The sequence below is a fragment of the Pocillopora damicornis genome, chromosome 13 (genome assembly GCF_964200805.1).
Source record: "Pocillopora damicornis chromosome 13, jaPocDami1.2, whole genome shotgun sequence".
Lineage (NCBI taxonomy): Eukaryota > Metazoa > Cnidaria > Anthozoa > Scleractinia > Pocilloporidae > Pocillopora > Pocillopora damicornis.
The window spans coordinates 11535534-11562565 of record NC_142682.1 but is presented as its reverse complement, the minus strand read 5'-3'; the positions used below and the strand labels follow the sequence as shown (position 1 = coordinate 11562565).

Below are 27032 nucleotides of genomic sequence, written 5' to 3'. Positions count from 1 at the left end.
CTTCATTAAGTCAAAGCATCCGAAACCACTATCAAATATCATATCCCAAACGGCTAAAATTAAAACGGTTAATCTTTATTATATTTATCAATTCTCAAAAACTGTCAATCTTAAAATACTCTAAAACAGCCCACCTGGTATCGTAAAAGCACTCGTTTCTCAACACTCATCTTTAAGTTACGGACATAATACACTAGGAACAAACTAAGCAAAATACTAATTTTTGGAAATAATTATATTATAAAATATATTATATGATACTTTGACTCTAGAATAACTCTTTTAAAGCTTTAGTTGTTTGTTTTCTCTCCAGCAACAACGAATTGACGTGCTTATCCTTCCCTACAGGGTTACTGACGGCCAACACTTGGTTAATTGACGTACAAAATTTTGACGAAGAAAAACTTTCAGGGTAGGCCAACCCAAACAGGATAGGCAGGATTTATAAGCTGGCGACATTGGACTTTGATTGGTTGAAGTCATAACAAGATTCTTTCCTGAAAAATTATTCACAAGAGTTCTGGTCTTTGTTCTTCAAGGGTGGACTTGAAATCACGCGAAAACGCCAAAAGCAATGGCATTCCTTTCAAGGGCTCGGTGCGTTTTGGTACACTGTGTAAGCAGAAACTGAGAAATTTAATCGAGCATAACAGAAATAATGGATTTAAGGTTTGAGTAGAAGGGTCAAGAACATTTTGAAGCGCTGTTGCACTATTCTAGAGGCAAAACGCGTTGTAAGTTACAACTAACAAATAATCGCGCAGTTATGAATAATCCACGACGCTAAGAAGACACGTTAACCACGCGATTCCCAAGATTTGATCGGCAAATCTCCTTAACAGCGGCCATATTCTTTCTAAAAAAATTAGTTAGGAGAATTTGGTGTTGTATCAAGAAGGCCCCGTCTGGTTAAACAGTTTTTTAAACATGTCAATTCTCATCGCATGTTGTTGGATAATGTATTAACAATGTTAGGGGAAGTTAAATGTTGGTCGATATTGTGAGAAATAAAGAGTTGAGTAAGGGTGTAGGTTCAGTTTGCAATATAACTAAGTACTCTTCGTCAGCTAGACTGCGTTCAAAAACAGATTGGACTCAACTTGGCAAACCGTAGTGGAATCAACTCAAAGTAACGTGGCTTTAGAGGTTTTTTTTTTTTATCCTTTCCAATCTCAAAGAAAAGAACACCTAAGCTGATCAAGTTAATATTAGCAGTAAATCTAAAATTGGAATTGTCTAGACCAAGATTAGCTATTATGAACACTGGATAAACAAAGGTAAACAAACCATAGAGTTAAGAAATTCAGCACACAAAGAAAAAACAAACAAAAAAAAAAAACAAAACAAAACAAAACCGTGCGCCGAGCCCTACTTTGTTCTTAAAAATATGTCAGGAATCTTGGGTTACCTTGACTGTGAACTTAATTCAACCAATTAGTGGGTAGCGTCGGTAAGGTTTTCTTTTCGATTAGTGGGTGAAAAGTTGTAAAAAAAGCTGATGGCGGAAAATTTCCGTCAATTACATACGATTAAATATCTGACGTGTTTTGTGAAGTACTTTCCATTCAGCTACGCACCCGAGGGTACTGTGGGTGTTAATCACATAAAGGGGCGATAGATGATGGATGATTGTTCGGCGGACTTCTGAAGGACAAGCAACGTATCTAATAAAATATGCACCGGAAACAAGCATCTCCATGGGGGATATTTTCCAATGACTTTATCTTCTCGAGTTTTTTTTTCTTTCGTAATTAAAGGTTTTGATTGAAAGGATTAAAATCATACTCGCACGCTCACTACACCACCTAGAAATTTCTAAACCCTTTTAGACAACAACTCCAATGAGGCAAAGGCCCGTACTCTTTGCACTAAGTCTAAATGCATCAGTTAAAAGTGGTCAAGTGCGGAGCAAGTCCACCTTATAAGGCGCGTAAAACAACATGTTGCAAAACCTTAGTTTCTTTAGCTTGATGTAAGAAGATTACGCTTAGAAGTCACGTATAGCTGAAATCCTCGATCAGATCTAGAAGCTTGTGTATATTGTCCTGTAAGGTCTGCATGTCGCTTTCCAACGTCTGCAGTGTGGATAACAACTGTAAAGAGAACGGACACCGTTCAGTGTTGAAGCCTTGTACGAAGCCGTAATGTAACAGTTATTTTTTTGGGCTAAACCGCCGGCGCACCTCAAAGGACTCTAATACGCCTAAACGACTACATGTAGGACTTTGTGTGGTCGAGGTTAAGGGGCTGTAAATAGTATAGATAATAGCAGGATGTGTTCGTGTGCTCGTGAGATAATGAAAAAAAGTCAAGTCGGTAAAGCCGGCTATCATGCCGAGAATTGGCGTAAAATAAACGTAAAATTTTACCGACAGCTCTTGTCAACGTCATGGTTCGAAAACTTACGCTAAATTTATTAGGTTGCTTTGCACGTTGCCAAAATTGACTCATAACAAACAGGTATTTAAAAAAACACAAAAAAATGACTTTCAAGGGGGAGCGTATTGAATACGATGAAATGAAAGCCCTGGGTGTTCAAAACTGTATCCATTCCAGCACATGTTCGTTGTCTCCACCTTAAGCAAAATGCTCTTCAGAAAGGTAACCTCTTTGGCCGAGTTGAAGCAATTACGCCCTATATAGAAGGCTTCCATAGTAGTATTGACGCCAAATTAATAAAAAGTGACATAACTGAAGTGTTAGTTTTTGTATGAAGACAGACCTGTACACATTTGGACAGAAGTTCGTTGGTAGTCGTGTCCGTTACGATTAATCTAAATTAATCTAAATCAAAACTGACTGGACCATAAATTTGCGAGAAGGGAAACTCGTTTTTATCAACACCAAACTAAGCCAGATTCAGAACATTTTTCATCAGAAGCAGATAAATGACAGATATATTTTGAGCACGAGTTCAATTCAATATCAATGAGGTTAGGCATAACGTTGTTTCAGCAACGGCAAAAGAAAAATATAAACTCGGATTTTTTCATTATTGTTATCATCCAATCCTTCAATCAATACTGTCAAGAAATAGAAAATAAATCCTACACAAGGTATGAGATACACAAATTATTATTTTACGTGTCGAATGGCTGAAGGCAGACGGTAAGAAGTTCAACTTTTCCCATTTGCCATGACCACCATGCACTGGAAAGCAAAATTCCTCTAATACGTATTTGGCATGAAGAAAGAACTTTAGCAAATTAGAAATGGCATCGGATGACGAAAAAGTTCAAAGAGATTCGAGTTATGCATGATCTACCAGAAGGATCGAAGCTCCCCGTCATGATAAATATAGGTCCGTCGAGCGTGCACACGCGAGTAACTATTAATGACCTCGTAGACAACAATGAGAATGTACTAGAAAGCGTGCATCACAGCAAGCGAAGGTCAGTAATCATATATATTAAAGTTCACACGGCAACCAGGTGGACAATCAGACATGGTTTGATGCTACTCTGGTTTACAGATTTAATGAATGTAACCGAAGAAGTTACAATTCATAGACCCAAATGAATTGTAACTTCTTCGGTTACATTCATTAAATCTGTAAACCAGAGAGTAACATCAAACCTTGTCTGTCAGTAATCATGAACATGAAAACATTACGCGCGTCTGATTGGCTGAAAACGTGTGCATTTTTCATGTAATACGAATGCAAAATTGTAACACTAGCGCAATTACAAATAGCGCGCGCGCTGCCAAAATCTCGTCCGTTTTGACTCTCTGTGATACGTTTTTCATGTAAATTATTAACAAGCAACAACTATATTTCTCCTTTAATTTAGTGTAAATAAGCACTTGTAAATTTTTAAAAGACTACAAACTGAACTCGGCCTACGGGCTCGTGCAGTTTTGTTCTCTTTTGAAAAATTGACTTGCGCTTATTAGCACCAAATTGCACTCCAAATCATGTTGTTACCTATACTAAACCGAAAACAAATTTGTTCAGCCTCTGGTGGATTACTATGAAATGCAGAGTACGAGTTATAACCACAAAGAAATTATAGAGAGATAGAATTCTCAGCACCTAGGACACGTACCTCCTTTTGACTGGCATTTTTAAGCTTGTCTATACCGCTTATTTGTCGTCGTTTTGTTTTGGGAATCTTTCTTTTGATATCAGGGAAGTGTTTCTCGCAGATTTCACCCAGTTCGTCTCCGTATTGTTGAAGTTTGTCCATACTATCCTCCATCAGCGACACAACTTCCACTATCTACGTAGAAACATGACAAAACAATAAATTTCGAAGGCTCTAATTGCAAAGATGAACGACATTCACGTCTCATTATGGGTAGAAGACAAATAGAGAGTACGAAATTGGACTGTTAGTAATTGTGGAGGGAAGAAGACCGGAGAACCTCGAAAAAACCCGTGATGCAAGGACACGAACCAATTAAACAATCAACCCTACATGACCCAAGCCTGGCGATCTGGGAATCGAGCCCAGGCGACAACAACGCTCCAATCACAGCGCCATAGGCAAATAGTACCCCTTCATTCCCAAGTAAGCTCGTCGCAGGAGTAAAAATAACTTCTTTCTCAAGTTTTTCTTAACGCTTTTTTTTTTTCAGTTGGTTGTCTTTTTTCTGTGTATTCTTATCACTCGCGCGACAGACAAAGATAGGGGGAGAGTTTGCTCAAAAGTGAGCTCCATTTGTACATTCTTTATCACATCTAAAAATTAACTGACAAGTGACGCAGAATATATGTATGACAGACACGTCATTTACAATTTTAGGTGGCACTAAACTTTCAATACGGCCTCAAAAATATCTCAAGTTAAGGAGAATAATCTTGTTATGCTAGTTGAAATAGGTTGTAATCGAATTTATTCGAATCCGATCACAACAGGCATACAAAGCTGAAATTAGTAAAGGTATGTGGTAGCATAAAGCTGTGTCCAATGGAAGTAAGAGACGAAATGCAATTTGAACCAAAAATTTAAGGAAGTTCCATGAGGATGTCATTGCATCATCTGAAACAAACATGCAACTTTCCAGTCCTCAGTAAACAATAAATGTCTACGCTGCTAACTCCCATATATATATATATACATATATAAATATTCCCATCCTTCATTTAATCAAGTAAATAAGAGAATTCGAGCTACAATTATAAATGGCTTTGCGCAAAAAAAGTAGGCTAGATTTCATCAAATACAAAAGTGACTTTAGATGACCAAGATCCGCTGAGGTAGTTTTCATTTGATTGGGTTCTTTTCTTGATTGTAACCGCCGTCTGAGTCAGACATAATTTGCAAAACTGGGCTTAATATGCTCAAGTGGTGAAAGAGAGCTTCTCTCTCCAACGGGATGATATCTCGCACAATACTCAAATTCACGCTGAAGCTATGCATCAAGTTGGAAGAATTAACATCAAAGTGGACACGGGGGTGATATAGTCAGCTGGCAAAGAGAGATTTTTTTCGCTCAAAAGAAATGAATGGAGAACATTCTGTTAAAGCTTTCCGTGATCTGTGCTGGCCAGATACTCAAGATATGATGTCTTGTAGCCTATTCCTTGTGCCAACTATACAGGTATTAGCACCATTAGCACCACCTGGCGTGTGAAATCGTTCGCCTGTGTAATTCCTCGGAAATCGGAACAAAATCACTGCAATATGCTTATTACATCAGCCAAACGATCTGTTTAAAGGGGTAAGTTTCTAAAGAAACTGTGGTGCTGCGTCGGCGGGAGAGTATAGCAGGTAATTTAGTGTTAACAACTAAGTTGAAAACGTAAATTAGCTACCGTAAAGGGTAAAAAAGCTGACGTTTCGAGCATTAGCCCATCGTCAGAGCGATACATCGCTCTGACGAAGGGCTAACCTCGAAACGTCAGCTTTTTTACCCTTTACGGTGGCTAATTTACGTTTTCAACCCAGTTGTTAACGCTAAATTACCTGCCAAACGATCTGTTTGTTCACTTTCTATTGGCCGTCGTCGGAAAAACTCACGTCTTAAATTACTGACATTACGAAAACGTGGAAATCTATGATATCCACTCTCAAGTTTTTATGCGCGAAAAACAAACTAAATATTGCAGATAATTAAAAACTCCACACAAAATGAAAGCAAACTTCCTGAAAAAGTTAAAGTGAAGTTGAAAATGCGAACATATTTGTAACAGACCACGACGCCAAAAGTACTATCCAGGAAGTTCTTTTAGTGTATCCTTGTATAATTTTCTAAAGCAACTTAATTATGGCATGACAAACATTTTTTAACCAGGAAAAAAAATGTTTTGTCAATACATCGCGTTTCTAAATTAGGCTATGTGGAAGTCTTCACACGAAGATTAACATGGAAAAGAACGTGTGAAAAGAACCACTTTGCCGATTAAGCGGGTTTAAGTGACGTCAATAAAAATACACTGCTTTCGCGAAACAACTGTTTCCACAAATAATTAATCATTCAAAACAATCTCGGAGGCTAGTTCTTGACCCCTAGATATAACACGAGTCTTATCGCGCCTCGGCACTTGTTTAACTTTTATCGGTTTACGTCAAACTGTCGAGCGAACGAGAGATCTGCGTCACCTAAAGAGAGTAAAGCGCCAAATACTTCATCAGCTCGACTTTTTAAACAATAGAACCGTGCATAGAGCGAGGTTGATTAAATCAGTAGACAGGATTACCAAAGGATAAACTTGAAAATCTCTGGAATACGATAGGCGCTAATTGAGTTCTCAAGAGTCACCTCATAGGTTTCCCACACACAGCGTAGCTAGCAAAAATTCTCAAAAGCTGTAGCAAGAGACTGATTCTGCTAACGAGTTTACCTTGTTAACACAGATTGCGTGATGACAGAAGTTACAACAGCTCTTTTCGCACATTCTTCCCTTCCCTGTATTCAAATACAGTCTCCCGAGAAGTATACAACTCTAGTACCTCAACAAAGCAGGGAGTGCGCATGTTTAAACCTAAGTTTTTTTTACCGCTAAATGATTCATTTTTTATCAAATTACTACAGACAATGAGCGATGATAGTAAAGTCGTGTAATGGTCGCCACAACGAAATTATTGAAAACTTTGAGATAATATTTCATCGGATGCCATTTTCGTCTCCAAAGGCCATGCACGCCAAAAACCAATGACATTTCAGTCGCTACTCTCGCTCATTCACCTCCATCTTTTTATTTAGGGTTTACAATAAGTAAATAAGTTTTAGCCACTCCTCCCGTGTGCTCAACCGCTTTAATTTGTCTGGGATTGTCGTGGGAAAAACCAATTTAATTTCTCAGCCGCTATTCTCCTTGGTTTACCAGAGGCCTGCTCGTTGCCCAAGCGCGAGCGGTAATGCGCTCTCGTGTGCTTACTTAATTTGGATACGTGAAAAGATAATTAATTTGGATAGCTTGTTAGAGATGAAAAGAGATGAATGTGCACTTAAGTTGAATGCTTCAGTACGTTTTCTATGACTTTCGTAGAAACGTCTGTGTGTAATTCTCCGTTTGCAATAAAAAATAAGTTACCCCTTAATCCAGGAAAATAACTTGTTTAGTAAAAATACGGAGTAGCTCTACGGTAAAGCGGCTGAAAAAACAACAAAACAACAAAAAAAAAGAAAAAGAAGAAACAAAAAAACAGGTTCAGACCTGCTTGTTTGATATCACAACCATAATTTTGATAGTGATAACGACACATCTAAGGTCACCAAAAAAGTTATGCCACAAATCAGGCGAACCCACCAAACACTTCAGAGGACAGAATGAAGCTAGCTTCCAACAAAGGAGTTTGTGATTGGCAGGTTTTATTCATAACGGCGACTCAGTAACCACAAATCTATAAGCCCGTTGTCGAAAAAGAAGAGTGCTTTGTGTATCTCTTAAACATGGACTGTCAGCGAACAAGTCATCTTACCTTTTCCGTAGAGGCTTGCGCGAGTTCGGACGAAAGAGAAATTTCTTTGTTATCTTCGTTGGACAAAAGCGTCATTCGCTTTTGAGTCTGAAAAACAAAGTACAAATTTCAAACCCCTCGTGTACACGAATACGCCGGTGGCGTTTTAAAAAGTATAGACTTATTAACATGGGCATAGAAATTTATAAATGGAAAATCTGCACTCGAACCAAGTATCCCCATCTAAATTCAGCATCTTGAGAGTCTGAAGTTTTCCCCCGTTTCTGAATGTTAATTGCCGAAGGAAATCGCAGAGATACTTTTTTCTCAAGGTGTTTGTTTGCTGACGTCATAAGCGTGCACAGTAGGAGTATGAAGCGCGCGCCTGCGCGCGTTATTCCATGAATTTCCAAGCGACGTTATATATATATATATATATATATATATCTATATATATATATATATATATATATATATATATATAAACAAATATATTTGGACCCTGTTCTCTTTTGTTATCAAACAGCTTTTTGTACCACTTCTCAAGTGGAACATGCGTTTCTTTTCGTCTCTCTCCTCTACACTAATCCGCTGCTTGAGACGAACATTGAAGCTCTGTTAATGTGGATTCGTACCTGTTCTTTGAGCTCGTTCACCAACTTGTCTTTTTCCGCTTTAAATTTTCGCACCTCGGCGTCACTGCCAGCTGTGGGAGATAACTCCAGCAGCGCGATGTTAGCATCTTTTTCAGAGATGGTGGCAAGTAAAGCATTTTGCCTACAAAAAAGATTTAAACAAAGATCTGTTAGCCATTACAAGTGCACTTGATAAACGATAGACCAATTAGTATGAGCAGACAGCTAACGACCAGAGCAACCTGGAACCTTATCTCTGTTCACTCCGATTTGCTTTCTCGACCACTTACAACCGAACGACGACTAACCCCGCCAGTTTTTAAGATTTTAATCAGAGAACTTGAATGATACACCAACATGCGAAGCGTACCTCTGAATAGTTGGACAACTAGTTGGGAGTAACATCAAAGAGATCAAAGGGGGGGGGGGGGGAGTTACGCGGTGGGTAGAGCCCCTGATGATGACGAGTGAGAGGGGAAGGGAGACGGAAGAGGAAAGGGCGAAAAGCGGGAGTGAAATATTAAAATTTTGTCATAACTGAGTCATTCTTCTATAGTGAGACGCAATGAAGGGCGGGAAACTGGAACCAGGGTGCGAGAAGCGAGTGAGGAGTTAAAAAATCAGGATTCCAAGTCATTGTTAGACTATATAAAATAAACTTACGCTCATCCCTTTAATTCTCTTTTCTCCTTACTGTAGCAATATATTCATAAGCAAACAGGTAGTGAGAATAAACAATCTCATCAGCTAAAGGTTTTTATCTCGCGGAGGCAACATCTTAGAGTTCCTATTATGATATGTGGGAGTTACGAAGCCTTCGAAACAGCTACATGTATCAACGCTAAAAATATAACACATTTACCTCATTTCTAGTAGCTGTTCTATCATCCCATGCCTTTCAGTTTTGTAGTAAGACAGGATGATGTCATTCTCGTTCAAAGCGAGAACCAGGGACGCGTTCTTCGTGTTCGTTACAGCGGTCTCCATTCGAACTCTTTCCACTTCTGACTCCATTTCTTCCACACGATGTGTGGCTGTCTCGGCGTTCTGAGCCTGCTGAGCCAGCAGTTCTTCGCGTTCAGCAGCAATGGACACGCTTTCAGTGAGGGCTTCTTCCAAGACCGCAATTCGCTCGTCCTTTTTCTGCAGCTCGCTCTGTGGAAAAATAGCATTGCTATCGTTTTAAAGCAGTTTCAAACCATCTAATTGCCCAGATGCCATAACATCTAAGGCACAGTCAAAAATTCTTTACTGTAGACGTTTCAGAGAGATGGCCTTTAAAGGGAGGTTGAGGTGAGGGGGTCGGGTAATATGACGCATGTTACTTTCGGGGTAACAACAGCTTTAACTTTTGTAAAATAATACATACGCATTGAATTGCTCCCGGTTAAGTTAAAGACACTTTGCTAACGACTGTTACAAATCAAACTCACTACACGAACTAACTTCGAATAAATTACGTAACGCCGAAGTTCTATAACTGAAATTTACATGTATCTCATGCGTTTCTCATAACATTGTTCACTCACTTTCATAGTTATATTAATATAACGTATCTCACTCTTATATTCTATAAACTACACTTATAGACTGAGAAAACATTGGGTCTGTTGTGAAGTTATACGACGCAACGTGTGGATCAAGTTGCGTGACTTTACAAAAGATAGGGTTTCGTCATTTCTTCCCAAGTGGACTAAACACTGCCAATATTTACTCGCTGTTTATAGCCTGTAGTTCATTAAGTAACCCTGTTCAAAGCGATGAGTTATTTAACTGTATTGCCTCTCTAAGACTCGAGAACCGAAACCACACCCTGTCCGGCGACATATATGTGCTCCCTCTCACCCGCTATTAGATACACAAACTACCTGGAAGAATTCAGCTGTCTCGCCTTTCTGATCCTCTTTTTTCTTGACCTCATTCAACAGCTCGGCTTGTTTTTCTCTTTCAAGCTGCTGATTTCTCTTTACACCGATCAACTTCTTGCTCTGTTCTTTAAGCTGCCTAAAGAGAGAAAATATCAACGCCATCTCTATGTGCTGAGGAAAAGGCAAAGAAGGTAACCGATAAATACAAGCTTTTTAATTTCCTCACGGGCTTAAAATTGTTGTTCCGCAAACCATACACTCGTATGTTTGCTATACTGTACCAAATGAAAAAAGGAACGATTGCAGGAAGGAATGAAGAAACGAAGATACGAAAGATCAAGGAAAGGCACGAAGGCACGAAGGCACGAAGGCACGAAGGCACGAAGGCACGAAGGCACGAAGGCACGAAGGAATGATCAAGCAAACGAACGAGCCGTGAACAAAAGGAGGAAAGAATGAACAAGAGAGGGGACACGCGGAAAAAAGGGTGAAAGGAATTAAAAGTTATTCCACTTACTTTTCCAGTTCAGTTATTTTAAGGTCTTTCACTTCACAATCATCCGACAACTCCTTCACTTTTGCGTTCTGTTCTTTCAGTTCTTCTTGTAATTTCTTCATTTTGCTCTCTCTGCTCTTGAGTTCTATTTGTTGTTTTCTGAGATCTTTTTCCAATATAGAGATTTCAAGTTTTCTACTGCTCAGATCCGACGTCACTTGATCCGTTTTGCTGATTTTCTGAGGAATTAATGATACTATTGTTACTATCAAAGGGGCCATCGGATGAAAGAGTGAAGATAATAAGGGTGACGGTGAAATTAACGCACACAAGGGGTTGTTAGAGCAAGAATTGGAGAAGCACATGTTATATTCGTTTACTAAAGGTCGCTGGCTGAAAAAAAAGTGTAAAAGACTTTCATTTGTGGATTCATATCGGTAACTTGTGTTCAGGAAATGTTTTAATATTCCATAAAAACACCATCCAAATTGCCTTTTTGTTTGAGTGACCACGACTTCGGACGACACGCTGCAAGTTGTGAATGAATGATTGAATAAATGAGTCAATCGACTAGTTTATGATCAAAGAATTACAACGTTATATCTTTTATTGGAAAAAATGTTTGCACTCGACGTCAAGACCGCCATATTGGCTTACTAGCAGAATGAATATCGGCCATGTAGTAACGTGAATTAGCATCAGTTGAACTTCTACAAACAAAAACACTGTTTACTTTCAAAGGAAAAAAGAAACGGTTAAACTGCAAATGGCGTGGGTGAAAACGTTTAATTGCTAGTCAAGAAGGGACATTCATGAACCAAACAAAGTTATAAACCGTCTAAGTGTTGCATCAATTTTTGGACAGCTCGATATTGGTTAACTGTTTTGCAAAACACTTCCCGCCCTTCTTATAGATGATTTTACCGACTAGTCTTGCAACTGAAGCGAAAAATTCAAATATTAATCATACCTCGTCTATCTTCTCTTCCAAATGTTTAATTCTCTCCTGAGAGGATAACAGTTTGGTGTTTTTTTCTTGTAGCGATGTCTTCAGAGACGAAACCTGTTTCTCCAAGCTAGCAACATCCTCCTGCAAAAGACAAACGAGAACGCGTTGACATAAGCGGTTGATAAATGCAACAAACAAGAAAACTCCTACTACTGTTTCTGAAATAATCAGAAAACGAGCAAACAGAGCAACTTTCGAATGAGCGTAAAAAAGAAAAAATGCTTTCGTTTGCGTCACATCAGCGAAAAGCTGCCCTTATCATGACCTTATTCAAATAAATTATGTATGTATATAGGTTATTCACCAGCCAAGGTCGGTCCGTATTGGGAAAGACTGTGCCCGAGGTCTTGGATACCACCCGCGGTACACAAGACAGAGGGCACAGTTTTTCCCAATACGGACCGACCTAGGCTAGTGAATAACTTTTTTATTGTTTTCAAAAACCTAATAAATGGTTGCGAAAAGCACCTGAATGATAAAGGGCTGTAATTACAGCAAGATTCTCCATAAACGGAACAAATTATGAGCGAGTAGAAGGCAGAGAAAACAAGGGCAATGCAAATGAAAGAGAGAGGTTTCATCAAAACATATTTATTGATTTAAAAGGCTTCCCAGAAAACTTCGTAACATTTTTTCGGATACCGCCCGCTGTGAGCGGGCCGGATGGGGAGAATACTGCCCGCTCTCGGAACCAATCAGATTGCAGGATTTGTAGAATACCGCCTGCTCACGAACTGAGAAAAAAATTAAATGTATGTATGTCACAGCGCTCTGTGATTGGCCTAAAAACCTGGCACCATTTTGTCAACCAATCAGATTCAAACCTCGAGACTTGGTCACCCGCGCTTTCGCGCGCTTTTGGCCGTTTACGTCCGGGCGTGTGTAGTTCTTAACTTATACGTCGCACACGTACAAGCAGACGAAGAAATAAAATAATGGTGATTCTAATACACTTTCATCAGAAGGAAAGAAACAAACTTATTAGAGCAGTAGGACAAAAAAGTACCCTCAACACTTACGTCTTTTTCTGTGAGTTGTTCCCTCAGAGATGCGACCCTCGCTTCCAGTTTTTCTTGTGATCTTTTGACTCGGTTCACCTCCTCCTCGTTTTCAGCGCCGCTGCGCTGCCTTTGACTCTGTAGTATCTCTATTCGCCTATCCTTCTCGCGGATAGTCGCTTCCAAATTGGCGATGGTAGTGGATGACCCCGAAAACTCAGCCTTCATGGAAGACAATTGAGATTTCATACTTACGACGGAGGAATCTTTCTCGTGTAGATCTCTCTCGAGACATTCGCACTTCACAAACCAAAAAAAAGTAAGTAGTTAGTATGTTTCCCTCTTTTAACCATTAATAACAGAAATAACGTAGGGTTTTCGGTCCATGTTTGTTCACTGCTTCTTTTAATTGTGGGAATCAAACGTATATATGGGCAACAAACTCAGGTATTTTTCCAGAATCTTACTATCCTTCTACAGAAGCTTATCACCTTCTATTATTCCACTCTCCATATTACGAGACAAATCACGCGGTCTCTGCAGAACGGTAGTTTCGAAGCCCTACCCCGCCTCCTACTTAAAATCTCCAACAACGCTAAAATAGCGTTTAGCCGAGGCACTTTGCGTGAAATTCAGCTTAAAAAGATCTAAAAAAAACCATGCCAGTTTTAAATAACGGAAAACTAACTATTTCTCGAGGAAATAGCAGTTCCGAGGAAGAATTACTTAATATATTATATTTGGAATTGAAGGATTGATTGTGCAATTAAAAATTCAGGTCCTTGCCTTTTGTTTGAGACTGTTTATCTGTCTTTCTTTAGTATTCAGTACACTCTGAAGGTTCTCTACAGCATAGTAATTCTCTGAATGTTCTGTAGACACTGACAACAGTTTCTTCTCCTTCATTCTTAACAGCTCTTCTCTGTCATCCAGTCGACCACGTAAAGACTCCAGCTGCCACGAGTCAATCAAGCAAAGCATTTAGTGACATGAATAGATTCAGGATGAAAGTGTTTAACAGAAGCATTCTGGCCAAATGCTTTCTAGAAACACCACAAGGCCTTGCTTTCCCGAGAATAAAACGAATTGGAATATTGCTACACTGTGCTCTCCATGAATGGTATGCCAGGTTACCCCTACACTCCTCCCCCATACAGTTTTGTCAGGTTTTTTCACAAATCACTGGTAATTATTCCCACTCCTTTAAGTGGATGAAGGCCCTGTGAGTGTTCAGTGTCTCATCCCAGAACACAACACACTGACCCAAGTCAAGACACACACCAAGCCATTTCCATTCTCTACTCATCATCTAATTTTTCGACACTTCCATAATCCCTAGATAATGAAAACAAATTTCTTCAATTTTTTTTACCATAGGAGGTTTAATCTACAAAATTCACCATCTTCATGTACACAGAAATGACTCCTTGTAAATATTACCCCTTGAGAACACAAACTTTGGGCGTGACAACAAAGGAAACTTACCCATGACAAAACTAAATTCAACCATATACTGATAAAGGTTGAAATAAACTAATACACAATAATGTCATTGAAACTGAACATATGTAGTGCACATCAATAGGAATATCAATCAAAATAATATTAAAACAAATGGACCAACAAAACACACATCTAACCTCACTCTGTAGATTCTTGATATGATGTTCTTTGGCTGACAAAGAGGTTTGTAACACAGAAATGTGTTCTTGTTGGTTGGCCTGATGAGCTTTCAGTGTTTCCAGTTTGGTTTCTGCTGCTACTAGTTCTGCATCCTTCTTACTTAGATCCACTTTAAGTGATTCAATCTTAGGACATTCATAAAAAACAATAACTAAAAAAATTACAATAAAACAGCAACAACAACATCACCTGGATCAGTTGTGTACAACTCAAGAATGAAGCAAATACATTTTTTTTTTCAGTTGGCTTAAAATCACATGGGTATGTATTGGCCATTGAGTTTCATTCAAATTAATTAAATTTACATAAAATTATATTGTGTTAAGTTTCAAGTTTCCAGATGTTTCGATTTAGCCCTGAATTCCAACCCAAGAGGACATAACATTATAACCTTTATCAACCTTTTTGCTTGTTTAAATCAAACACTTTTTAGCCTACAAATGTGACCTGACATGTACTTTGCCATGTACTCTTACATATAAACAGGCAAAAAATGACTTGGAAAGACTGTTCATTTTGAATCAATTGGGCCGACAAAAGGGTGCTTTTGAGACCAAAAATGACAACATGAAAAGAAAAAAAAACTTTGTCCTTCACAGTAAAGAGAACTTTAAATATACATCTCATGGTACAATTAGTAACAGCAGAGAGATGAATATCCACACTCCAAAATACCCACTTGTACTTACCTTGCATTTCATGAATTTTGAGTGGCTTTCATAAACTTCAGATTGCTTCCTATCTTCCTCTTTCTTCTTATCATCTTCTGAAGCATTCTTTTTGAGATTTTCCATCTGACATTATATCATGATGATCACAAGAAGTTAATGTATTGTTCACAACAAACGAATGTCAAATGTTCAGTGTAAGATACAGCTCAATACTAGTTCAAATTGAAAGAAAATGAAAATATGTTTATCAATATTGATTGCATAATTGTAAATCCCAAAGATTGTTGACTGCATTTCATCCAATATCAGATAAACAAGGTCAAAATACATAATTGATCACTTGTAAATCAAAACTTAACATATAGATCAAATTTTTTATAAAAAAAATTAAGTTATCTCACACCGAATATCAAAAGTAAACTTGAAACGTTCACTACTTGCAAAATTGTAGCTTTTAAGACAGCTTTTGCTTAAACAGTTCAGGTATTCAACAAGTCCACAAACCTCTGCTTCCAGCTGACTTATTTGTGTCTCCAGTGCGGCAATTTGGCTATCCTAAAAACAAAAAACAGTGAAATGACCACAATATCAGAGACGTGACCTCTTACTCCTTAATATTGAGAGTGAAAAGTTGTTTCAAGAAGAAAAAATTTTAGACTGGTAAAGAAGACAAGTAGAGTTTAATTGATTCATGCACCCAATGTAACCATTAAAAAAATCATCTACCGTACATTCCATGCTGTTATTGATTAAGGTTGTAAGTCATGTTTACTAAACATAACTGCCTGTCATATTGTTGTTGTCTAAGAAGCGGTCTGAGTGAATTTCGAAGTAGAAGATCACTCAAAATTTCTTGCAAACAGTACTTGTCTTGATTGTTTGGGAAAGGGCTAACATAACAAAATGCAAGTTGATAAACCTTTCCTTTTATAATATAATGTCTTGATGCCCATTCAATCATAACATGAATAAAGTAAAATACCATATCATATTTGAAAGCATGTAATGTAAAGGTACCAGCATACAATTTTAGACATGCATCTCTTCTAGTAAAAGAAGCATACATGTCCTTTGAAAAACCTGAGTTTGAGATGATAACAGACTAACCAATAGGAAACTAAGATATTAAGTTACACTGTCATTAAAATATATCAAAAAAAATTTAATATATTTTAAATGTAGCTGTATCGTGTTTATGAATGCATCTGCATGAGACAGCAAAAGATTACTCTTAAGTATTTTCAAGTTGGTCAGCATCCAGCATTTTCTTTATTTGAAAGAGGATTTTGAATTGAATACAAACACCTGTTTATACTGTACACTGCCCCTTATCTAGGAACAATTAGGTCAGCACTGGAAGTAAATAAATATACAACATTTGATTTTCAGAAAAAGGTGCCAAATTAATAATTATCTTTGGTGTTCATGGAACATAATATAAATATTTTTAATCAGTGTTTGTGGTCTTGAGCAAAAGTGAGATAAAAATTTACATCAACTCTTATGACTTGGTTCTTTCAAAAATATGTACACTCCTTCTTCTTTATTGTTCAGGTATAATGTTATAAAATGTCCAAAGAGTCTCAAAGAGGAGTTACCAGCAACAGTGGTTAGTTCAAAGATAAGCCACATGGTCAGTAATGAAGAAAGCACACCACTCAAGTCTCATGCACTGAGCATGAGACTCAAACACACAAATCCAATCTTACGCTCTCATGCTGAAACTATCTAACACTTTTCAAGATTCTCATTTAAACTATTGATTGTGAGAAAGCAAACCTCTGCTTTGGTCAAGTACCTATATATCAATTCTAGATATACTTTACAACTTGTTCCCTTTACCACTTCCCAAAGGTAAAAATTTTCACTAAGAATAAAGGAATGCATGTCTTAACTACTTCACTTTTTTCACAATTGTGCAGGGAAACAAGACCCCCTTACCCCCCCCCCCCAGGAAAGTGATGGTAGCTGTGTCACAATCAAAGGTTATGCATCTGAAATTATTACTATTAACCAGCCAATCAACTTGAAGCTCTATAGAAGGTCATAGAAAACTCTAAGTGTCCTTTTGTTTTTCCTTTTTCCATGGACCAATCTTCATAAATGGCAAGCACAACATTATTATGTTGCCAAATGATGACTTGCAGAAAAGTCAAGCTCGCAACCCAACATGTGATATCTAAAAACTTCCCCTGTAAAAACAATCATTTTGACTAGTATACATCAATATATTGAACCTCTGTTATAATCATTAAATGATATTTTATTTTATCTAGCTTCCTAACTTTTTAGTCATTTCAGGGAGCTAGTAGCCTTCAACAAATTAATTCACTCTTGCTGCTTGTAAATCTTGGTAATTGGAATTGTTTTTGTAATAGTTGATAAAGGAACTACAAGCACATCACTATTAATCCATCTACAATATTTAGCACATTTTTCAACTTTTTCATCTTTCTAATAGCTTTAGCTTGTTTGCAGCCACAGCAAACAATTTTTAGGCATCAAATATTTCAAGGTTTATACCCACTCAACAACAATTCTCTGAGACAAATATTACCATTATAGCCCCTTTAATCATTAGATAAAATAAGACAACTTTATTTATTCAGGGTAGCCAGAGGATGGCCTGCTAATACAAAAATATTTTGTAACAAAACCTTGTACATATGACAAAAACTAATTATCACTAAAACTTTCAATTAGAAACTCCAACATAGTAACCTACATGTACATCTACCATAGTATAATAAATCGTCAGAACTAAATGACTTGTACAAAACTATTAAAAAACAAATGAACAAACAAACAATCTTGCATTCTAAACTAAAATGGCATTAAAAATATAACTTTTTCTGAAATTTCTTAAAACTACTACAGGTTGCACCTTAGCAAGGCAACTTCTGGGTAAGAAGGAATTAAAAGGAAAAGAGAAAAGTTGCTCTGCTCTTTAACACTAGTAGACCTTTCAACAGTGATGGCCTGCTCACACTTATTTTTAGTTTATAACAAATTTTAAATACCTTAGCCAACAGGTTTGCAGATTGTTTTAGTTCATCATTTACATTGTTGATTTTAACATTATCAATTTCCTGAAAGTAAATAAAACAAAAATGGTTAGGGTTTGATCATTAAATGCTGCATTTCATGAAGCAGCCACTGACTGCATTTTCCTTTTGTTCACAGATGTAGTTACATAGAGTGATTCATGTAATGAACAAGTGTTTTTCCAACCCCCCAAGTAAGTTATTACATAATGAAAAAAAAGACTTTATTTTATAAGGGTAAACCAGATTTCCACAAGGTAATTTTCATCTAGACCCTAACAAACAAATTGGAAACAAACATGGCGAATAAACATAGTGTTGTAAAAATCTCAACTGGCAGGAGGCAGATCAGTTGGCTGTATACAAAGCACAGCCAATTAAGGAGTTGAAGTTAAGCTAACTGAGAACAAGTCCAGTGAGTGGTAAAGAGGAGGACTTGAACTGGGGATGACCATATGTCACAAGACCAGCACCCTTGACAATAGGCTTCTCTGTCTTCATAAACATTACCATAACACCAATAAAATGATGTTAAGAGAAATCTACAGTTCATATATATATAATAGCTATGGATTCACTAGTAGAATGAGCAAAAGGTATAACCAATCAGAACATGCATCTAAAGGATTTTATTGATATGTACATGTAAACTACAGGGTATTTATTAAAAAGTCTAGTAGTAGGAGAAAGGGGTAAATAGACTGCCAAATACTTCTCCAAGGCTGAATAAAATATAGCCAAAGACATCAAAATCTAGCTGGTAAATTTGATAAAGTAAAGAGAGAATTCTCTGATCTTTGATGCTGAATGAACAGCTAGGAACATGGTACATCAGTGATATGTGTACTAGCTCTGGAAAATAAATACATGTATCCATTGCAAGACATGTTACATTGTACACAGTGCAGATGCAAGATACTTGTAGATGTACACGTAACAACATTTCATTTGGTTGAAGGTTTACAAGAAAGGATAAAGGGGGTAAGTTTTTAAAGAAACTGTGTCAGTAATGACATTACCAGTTAATTTGGTTTTAAAATTGAGTTGATATAACTTAGCCACTGTTAAGAGTTTTTGAAGTTAATGTGTCAAGCATTAACCCTTCATCAGACAGAAAAGAGAAAGGAAAGGGACAAAAGAGGAATGCCTTAATTGGCAGTAACAGGCATTTTGCCATTTTCAGAGTCAAGTGATAAGTTATTTCTCAGTTGTAGAACCAATAATATCATAAAAAATTTACAAATAAGTTTTCATGCATCAAATTGTGTCTGGGAATGATTGACTTCCACCACAACAAATTTTTTTAATACCTTCCCCACCTAGGGTGGGGTAAGAGTGTCATTACTTTATTCTTTGAGTTTACCTGTAAGTAATTATCAGTATATATTAAATCATTTTTACAATATTTAGGTTATGAAAACTCACAATATGATCCACAAATGGAAATTATCTTAATACAAAACCACATCCTCAGGACTTCAAAGCTGAAGATTTCCTTCATTGTGTACATGTATCAGATTGATCAAACTGTGTAACAGAGTCATGGAATAGCAAAGACAAAAAAGAGGACACAAAAGATCAATTAATAATTAACAGATTTTTAAGTACATATACCATTACCTCTTGCAAGGATGAAATTGCTCTATCCCTTTCATCAATTTCTTCTCTTAATTTAACAAGTTGATTGAGAGCTTCTGCAAGCTTCTTTTTGTCAGCATTGTGCTGTTCTTTGTGCATCTCAAGCTGCTTGGATTCAAGTCCTTTATTGCTTTGTATCATTTCCATTAACTGAGTTATAGTTTCATCCTTAGCCTGTATTGCTTGCTGTTGAGCTTCAAGTCTGGAGCTCAATTCCTCCAATGATCTTTGCAGTATAAATGTCTCATTGTCCTGTCGATCTTTTTCACCTCTTAAAAGTTCTAACTCGCGCTGAATTCCATCCTGTGAATGTACTGAATGTGATGAGGATGAAAGGGACTGCCGACCAGTTGAAAGGCGATCTGTTTGTTCTTGCTGTTGCTGTAACCGTTCCTGCAGATCTCGAATTGTTTCAGCTTTTTTCTGAAAAAAAAAAAAAAAAAAAGGAATAAATAAATTTAAGTTTTAATCATTTTAGACTAGGCAACTCAAATGTTTGTTTATACAAATAACATAAACCCTTTTCAAATCAAGCAAAAGATGAGGGCACTTGATCAAATAAGGCACTTATTTAATCTCTCCTAAGAGTGGCCTGCATAATGATATAATTTTTTACAAATTAAAACCCCTTTTTCAACAAAAGCAGAAATTTAAAATAAACTTGAAACTTGTTTCTACGTTTTGTATATCCACAAGTTACATAACCAGAAAAAAATAATTGAATAGAGAGTGATACATGAGCACAGGTAGATATGGAATTTCTTTTCTAGAGTTCAACTTGATAACTCACGAGTGAGATACTGAGTTGAACACAAGAGGAGAAATTCCATATCTACAAGTAACCAAGTATCATTTTAAAAAAGGGGGTGGGTCTTTAAAGAAACTGTGGTGCTGCATTGGTGGGAGAGAACAACAGGGTAATTTAGTATTATCAACTGAGTTGATAACTTAAATTGGTCACTGTGTCAGTTTAAAAGCTGACATTTCAAGTGTTAGCCCTTCGTCCTCCCTCTGGCAAAGGACTAACACTGGAAATGTCAGCTTTTAAACTCTTTACCGTGGCCAATTTACGCTATGAACTCAGTAGATACTACTAAATTACCATGTATTATTTTGTTTATCATATAGACATAATACCTCTTTCCTGACAAGAAAAGCAAACATTTAGTCATACACGAATGAAAAAAATAAGATCCATATTCCCCTCAAAAAAGTTGTTACGTGTGCTGGCAATAAGGCTCAAGATAAAAAATACATCGAATCATTACAAAAACAAACCATGGAGGTAACTTTCAATTTGCAAAATTCTAAGTTATTAACCTTTTCATTACCAACAAAAGAAAACTGCACAGGTACTCAGCACGATGGGCCTGTGGCAAATATTTTTGCCCTTAGCTACAAGAAATGCCACTGCTAAAGCCTATTAGTATGTAACTTTCATTTTTTCTTTTCACATTTTGATTTCCTTCCCTTCTGAGAAATTTTGAACATCACTGTCTGTAAGCAAAACAAATATTTCAGTGTTTTAGCAGCCACAATCCCTAAAAATGTCTACAAACAATCTTAGTTTGAAAAAAGATGAAGGCCTTCCAATTCATTTATGAACATGACAGAATGGCATCAAAGACGAGTAACATGTCAGCAGCTGACTGGTGATATCAAACACAAACATGAAAAATTATGGGTTTTTTTTTCTCGTATCGTTCTGAGTTTTTTTAGGGCTGAAAATTCTTGTAAAACACTGCAGTTGATATAATAAAAATGACTAACATCCTTTATTATCTCAGTACTTCTATAAAGAGAGAGAGAAGGGAAAGGATGGGAACCTTCTTTTGAATTTTGGCTGACAACAAGTGCCTCTTTCATTTGCAGAAAGCATTAATCTGAGAAGAGCCTCAGTCTGTAAAAATACAAATGACTGTCTCTTTCAGACGTTTTCCAATACAGAGGCTAGTCCTGACCAATACAGTTGTAGCTTACATGTCCATGAGGTACATGTACCTTTAGAGTCAAAATATATCTCAGAGTTCAGTAACAATTTTACAAAAATATTTTCAGGATTACAAATTGCATCCATCAACTAAACCCAGACAAAAGATTTAAGAGAAAATAAAATGAAAATCTTGACTTTTTTAAACAGAAAAGTACATATGCAGGAAAAGCAAAGTAGCACAGTTATCTTGTAAAAGTCCCTACATAAAGAAAACCTGACAACACTGACCACTTTCAGACCTTCATCATGAAAGTATCGCCTGGATGAAAGTCAATCTGTTAAACTTGTGCTTCTCAAGAGGGCAACCAAGCTGATGACAGACATCAACAGAAAGAAAGAGGAGAGGAAGAATTTCTGGAGATATTCCTTACAAGTGAAATGCAACCTAATAGATGGAGAGAGTAAGAGTAAAAGAACACCTTACAGATATACCAACTCCAAGAAGGAATGAGACTCTAAGAATAACAGGCTGCAATGAGTACCTGGGTGGCAAGGAAAATTGAAATCCCACCCACTTGTAAGGGGCACAGCGCACAAGGGCCAAGCAAACATACAGTATACTTTGGAAGACGGCTGACATAAGAAAACTGATAGAAGATAAAAGTTTGAAGAGTACAAAGGTGAAAAATGAAAAAAAATAGAAACTTCTTGATATTGAAACAAGACGAAGGACAGAAATAAGGACCACACCAAGCAAAGAGAAGGTTCTGTTAACTATATTGATCATGTCTATAAGAGCATGACATTCACAATACTGCCACTGGATGACAAGGGCCTCTCAACTTAAACAGTTTAAATATATTAGTTGAATTTACCAGTGATTAAAATTGACATGTACATGTCCACTGAACAGATTTTCCCTCTCTCTTTCTTAAGAATATTTCTTAATGTGAAGGGGATAAAACCAAAGAACACACAGCAAAATCCTTACAGCACAGAAAAGAACAAACAAAAACTTAACACACATGTGATGTAATGTTTTGAGGGGCATTTTGTCTCATTATTATATTATGACACCATAGCTTCCCTTTATAATTCACAAATGTTCACCATACTTATGAGAGGATGTTATGTAACAGATCATTCATGAAATGATCCATTGGATTCAGAAGTAGCATGCTCAAAAGATAGCTCTTATTCCTCAGTCTCTACTGGTTGGATTGGAATTAAAAATAATGGTTTTTGTGGAGGTTGGAAAATGGGGTAATATATGGAAATCCTTAAAGTGAGGATGAGATTAACCAGATAATTATAAAAAAAAAGAAAAGAAACTAAATCCACAGGTGATACCAAGTCAAGATCAAACCAAAGTCACACTAGTGGAAAGTTATTAAGATACCCCCCACACAGAACTTCATCACCTAAAGGAAATCTAACCCTTGCAAATTTTCCTAACCCTCTGTAGCAAATAGTATTTGTAGACAGCATGCTCAAATATTTGTCAATGAGAGAAAGCTGAGGAATTACTGGTTCTGAATTGGATAATTATGGCAGATTAGAGGCTATCAATAATATCACCTTTGTCAGACTACCAATAATTGGATCACTATAAAAATAAAGAAATTATAAAACCCATGAAATGTTTAAGTTTTGGACATTTTTTTGGTGCATGTGATATGTTTCTCAAGCAGTAGATAGATTTGCATCATCAAGTGAGCCCTTCCACCTCCTCAATTAAAAGTTCAACTAAGAAAGGACTACTTTGATTCAAAGGAAGTATAGATTTTGCATCTTTTTGTAACAAATGACAAATAATTTAATGATACACAAGTCTGGAGATTTTAATCTAAAGATCTCTTTTTTTTCCAACATGGCAGTAACAAGAGGCTTCTAAAAATAGAAATTGGCGACAAAATATGCTACTTTTAGCTAAACACATTTTTTTAAAGAAAAAAAATTTTGAGAACATAATTAGATCATACAGAACTCTAAGTAAACTATTGTGAGCTTGATCGTTGGTGTATTAGCAAGTATACTTTTCCATATGAATTGCTAATTTTGTGAGGGCAACTGCTTAAAATAAATAAAAATGTAAGGATGGATCTATTATCTATTTTTGGTCAAATCAAACTCCTAAATCTGTTTTCCTTGTGACTTGCTCTTGAGTAATAGAAGTCAAGTTTGGCTTTCCATAAAACATTACCCTTCACATTAATGAAAGTGACAAAACGACGGAATTGTGTATCTCACATTTCTAGACGTGGTCATCACACGTATTATACAATGAAACTGCAATGGTTGCACTTCAGGAAAGCTTGATGATGAATTATCAGAAGTCACTATTGCGCTCCATAAATCTCTAATACTGAAATTTATATTATTTTACGGACCCCGTCAAGAATTTGTTTCATTTGTTTGGCGGTATAGCTAAAAGCGAACTGCGACAGTGTTTCGTACCCCATGTATAGATGTATAAATTCAAGGAAAGCTTCAAGATAGTAATCCACACGTCTAATGACCTTTTATTGTTCTAAACACAATGATTTCCACCTAGGAAAAACAATACTCGCCATGCTTGATGCTTACAGCTGTCGGAAAGAGAGAAACAATTAGAGCTTGTGCCGATTGTTTGTAGAGATTTTCAATAAGAACGTATAAATAATGTACGGCAATTTAAGTGGTCTGTGCCTTTTCGACACCGTTGCAAAATTTTAATCTTAATTTAGGCTTAAGAATTTGAGTACCTCTAAATCAATCAGTTTTGGAGCGCAATATCTTGACAATGTCGTGTTACTGTTGTTAAGAAAGAACGTAGTACGTGGTTTCATTAGTTAATATCGAACAGGGCTAAGGTTTCCCCTTGATTTCCCCGCTAGTCACTTCCGTTTTAAACGAATAGACACACGTTTCATCATTTTCTGTTTATCCCATAATAAAAGATCGCCTTTATTACTTCAATCCCAAAATCCCGAAAGAAAATAACGTACCTAAATTGAGACCTTACCTGTGATTCTTCAGAAACAACGTTGAGCTGCTCTCTTAGTCGAGAATATTTTTCTTCCTCGGCTTTCCTCGCTGCTCTCTCTTTTTTCAGTTCTGGACTCCAAAACATTTTGATACTTCTCATGCTGGAGTTTAATTTTGTTTCCTTGGCATCAATTTCCTTCCTCAATCGAGCGTTCTCTTGTTGCAATTCAGCCATTGTTTTTTCGCCCATATCCGCATGAGCCTTCGAGTTCGTGTTGGGTGAAGGCGAGCCACCCAGCGAAGATTCGCTCGAGGAAGGGCTCAGCTTCGGAGAATGGTTCAGTTCGGAGTTAAAAGAATACATCCTGGACTAATCGTTGATATGTAAACCCCGTTAATGGTGCAATACTGGTCTGCCACAAAAACCAATCTAAATGATGGATTTACCTCTCTCGATAATATCTGTAGGGCGCGTGAACTCACATGGGTCTTGTTATTCAGACAATGAAGTACCAGTCTTTTCGTTACAGACGAAGCATTTTCTCGCGGCCCCTTACAGTGTTTTTTCAACTAATCCAGGGGGACGAAGCAGCAATTACAGCGAGCAATTGACAAATTAAGCTTAGAATAAAAAGTGTCCCAATATCTGCGCCATCAATAATGTCAATTTCGACGGTTCATTTAACTGCCGTTGTCGGGGGAGACCGCGCCAATTCGATCGCTGAACTTCACTGCCGTTCGAATAAGATGTGAAATTTTCTTCGTTTCACCAGAGAACGAAAATCTCAGACAAAAATGCCAAGTTCGTAACCCAATAAAACGACTGGAAAGTTTTCGTCACCATAATAAGTGCTCACAGAGTCGCCCACGGATCAATAAGCCGAAACAAATTTTCAGCGGTTAACAGATGCCCATATGTGGAAGTGGTCACGCGAAGATGAGTAACGCATTATTCTCGTTATTTCTGGGTGTCACCGTGTGTTTTACAGTTCTTTAAATTTTTTATCAGACGAATACTAGATAGCCCTAAATGCATTCGCAAATGTTTTAAAATACACTAAATTTCGTTAATTCATTGCTTTTCAGTGACAAGTCATCAAAAGAGCACGAGGCAATTTCTTAAAGACATGCTCCAGCGTGACTTAAGCAAGCAACATCAGATTGGTTGCAATCTGAAATTTTTGCCTATTTTTACATAGCTAAGAATAGACTTAGTTACCATGAACAATTATATGGTTGATAACAATTTGCTTGAGTAAAGCAACAGAATTGAATGGCAGTGCCTTCTCTGTAACACCATCAAAAACTTGCTGTACCTAAACAGCTACGTAGCAGAAAATGTCTCCTTTTCAGCGAATTTGGACTTACGTGAACAAGTGATAGACGCCTTTGAAGGCTATAGTTAGACTCAAACTGTGCTGTCTAGCCGGACTTTGAGGGTCTCCCAATAGACTGGAATTCTTCAATCCCGCAATTCCGACTAACTTTGAACTGCTTTCAATGTCCTTCGGTCACCGGACAAAGCGAAATGTTCCGGAGTAGTTTCTTTTAAAGCTATATTGAGCTGGGGAAACGTTTAATTCAAACGACTTGCGTAACATCAAAAGGGCGGCAGCTGTGAGACTCATAGGCATAGGGCATAGGAATCAAGAGATCATATAAGGAGAGGTTTCGCTCCCTTTTCTCCGCATACGCTAAATGGAAGACACTTTCTCACAGCTTGCTCGTGGATGAAGGCACGAGTGCGCTTTGGTTTCCGATCGACTGATGGTGAGATCAGTGTAAGAAATTGCATGAACGCTTGTGGATTCGTGATCTATGGACACGAGTGCTGTTTTTCGTCATTGCACGAGACTTCGGCATGGGCCATTTGAAAACTTTTCAGACCTTTACGATCGACCATAAATCAGTCGTAATGCACGCGCGCTTCATGCAATTTTGAAGCTATCATATTCTCAAAAGGTTATCACTTACCAAAGTTCCTTAATACATTCTCGGCGCACGTTCTTCGAAATACTTTTCAACAGCTTATTGGAAGATGCCTGTCAGTTTTCTTTGAGTAGATCACTTTATGCAACATTTGTGAGACAAACAAGCTCGGTGTTTGTCGAAATATTTCAAAAATCAACTTTTCTTATTTATCTTTAAGAGCTTAAGTTTCACTGAGGAAAGAGCAATATAAACGGAAACCCAGTATTGCGCTCTAAAACCTTCTAGGTATTCGCCATTGGCCAATCACGAAC

General features: G+C 37.2%; 1 protein-coding gene across 1 annotated transcript; it reads right to left on the bottom strand.

Annotated features, from left to right (window-relative positions):
- Positions 1–54: 54 nt before the first annotated feature.
- Positions 55–26619, bottom strand: LOC113683815 (uncharacterized). The gene is made up of 16 exons (XM_027201093.2): positions 24827–26619; positions 19872–20312; positions 18228–18296; positions 15712–15762; positions 15226–15330; positions 14494–14661; positions 13640–13807; positions 12875–13153; positions 11817–11936; positions 10868–11085; positions 10351–10486; positions 9345–9637; positions 8483–8624; positions 7869–7955; positions 4047–4220; positions 55–2093 (listed from the first exon to the last, which is right to left on the bottom strand). Exons 1-16 carry the CDS (start codon positions 25151–25153, stop codon positions 1995–1997), a joined length of 2877 nt encoding a protein of 958 aa, XP_027056894.2. The 5' UTR covers positions 25154–26619; the 3' UTR covers positions 55–1994.
- Between the last annotated feature and the right edge of the window lie 413 nt (positions 26620–27032).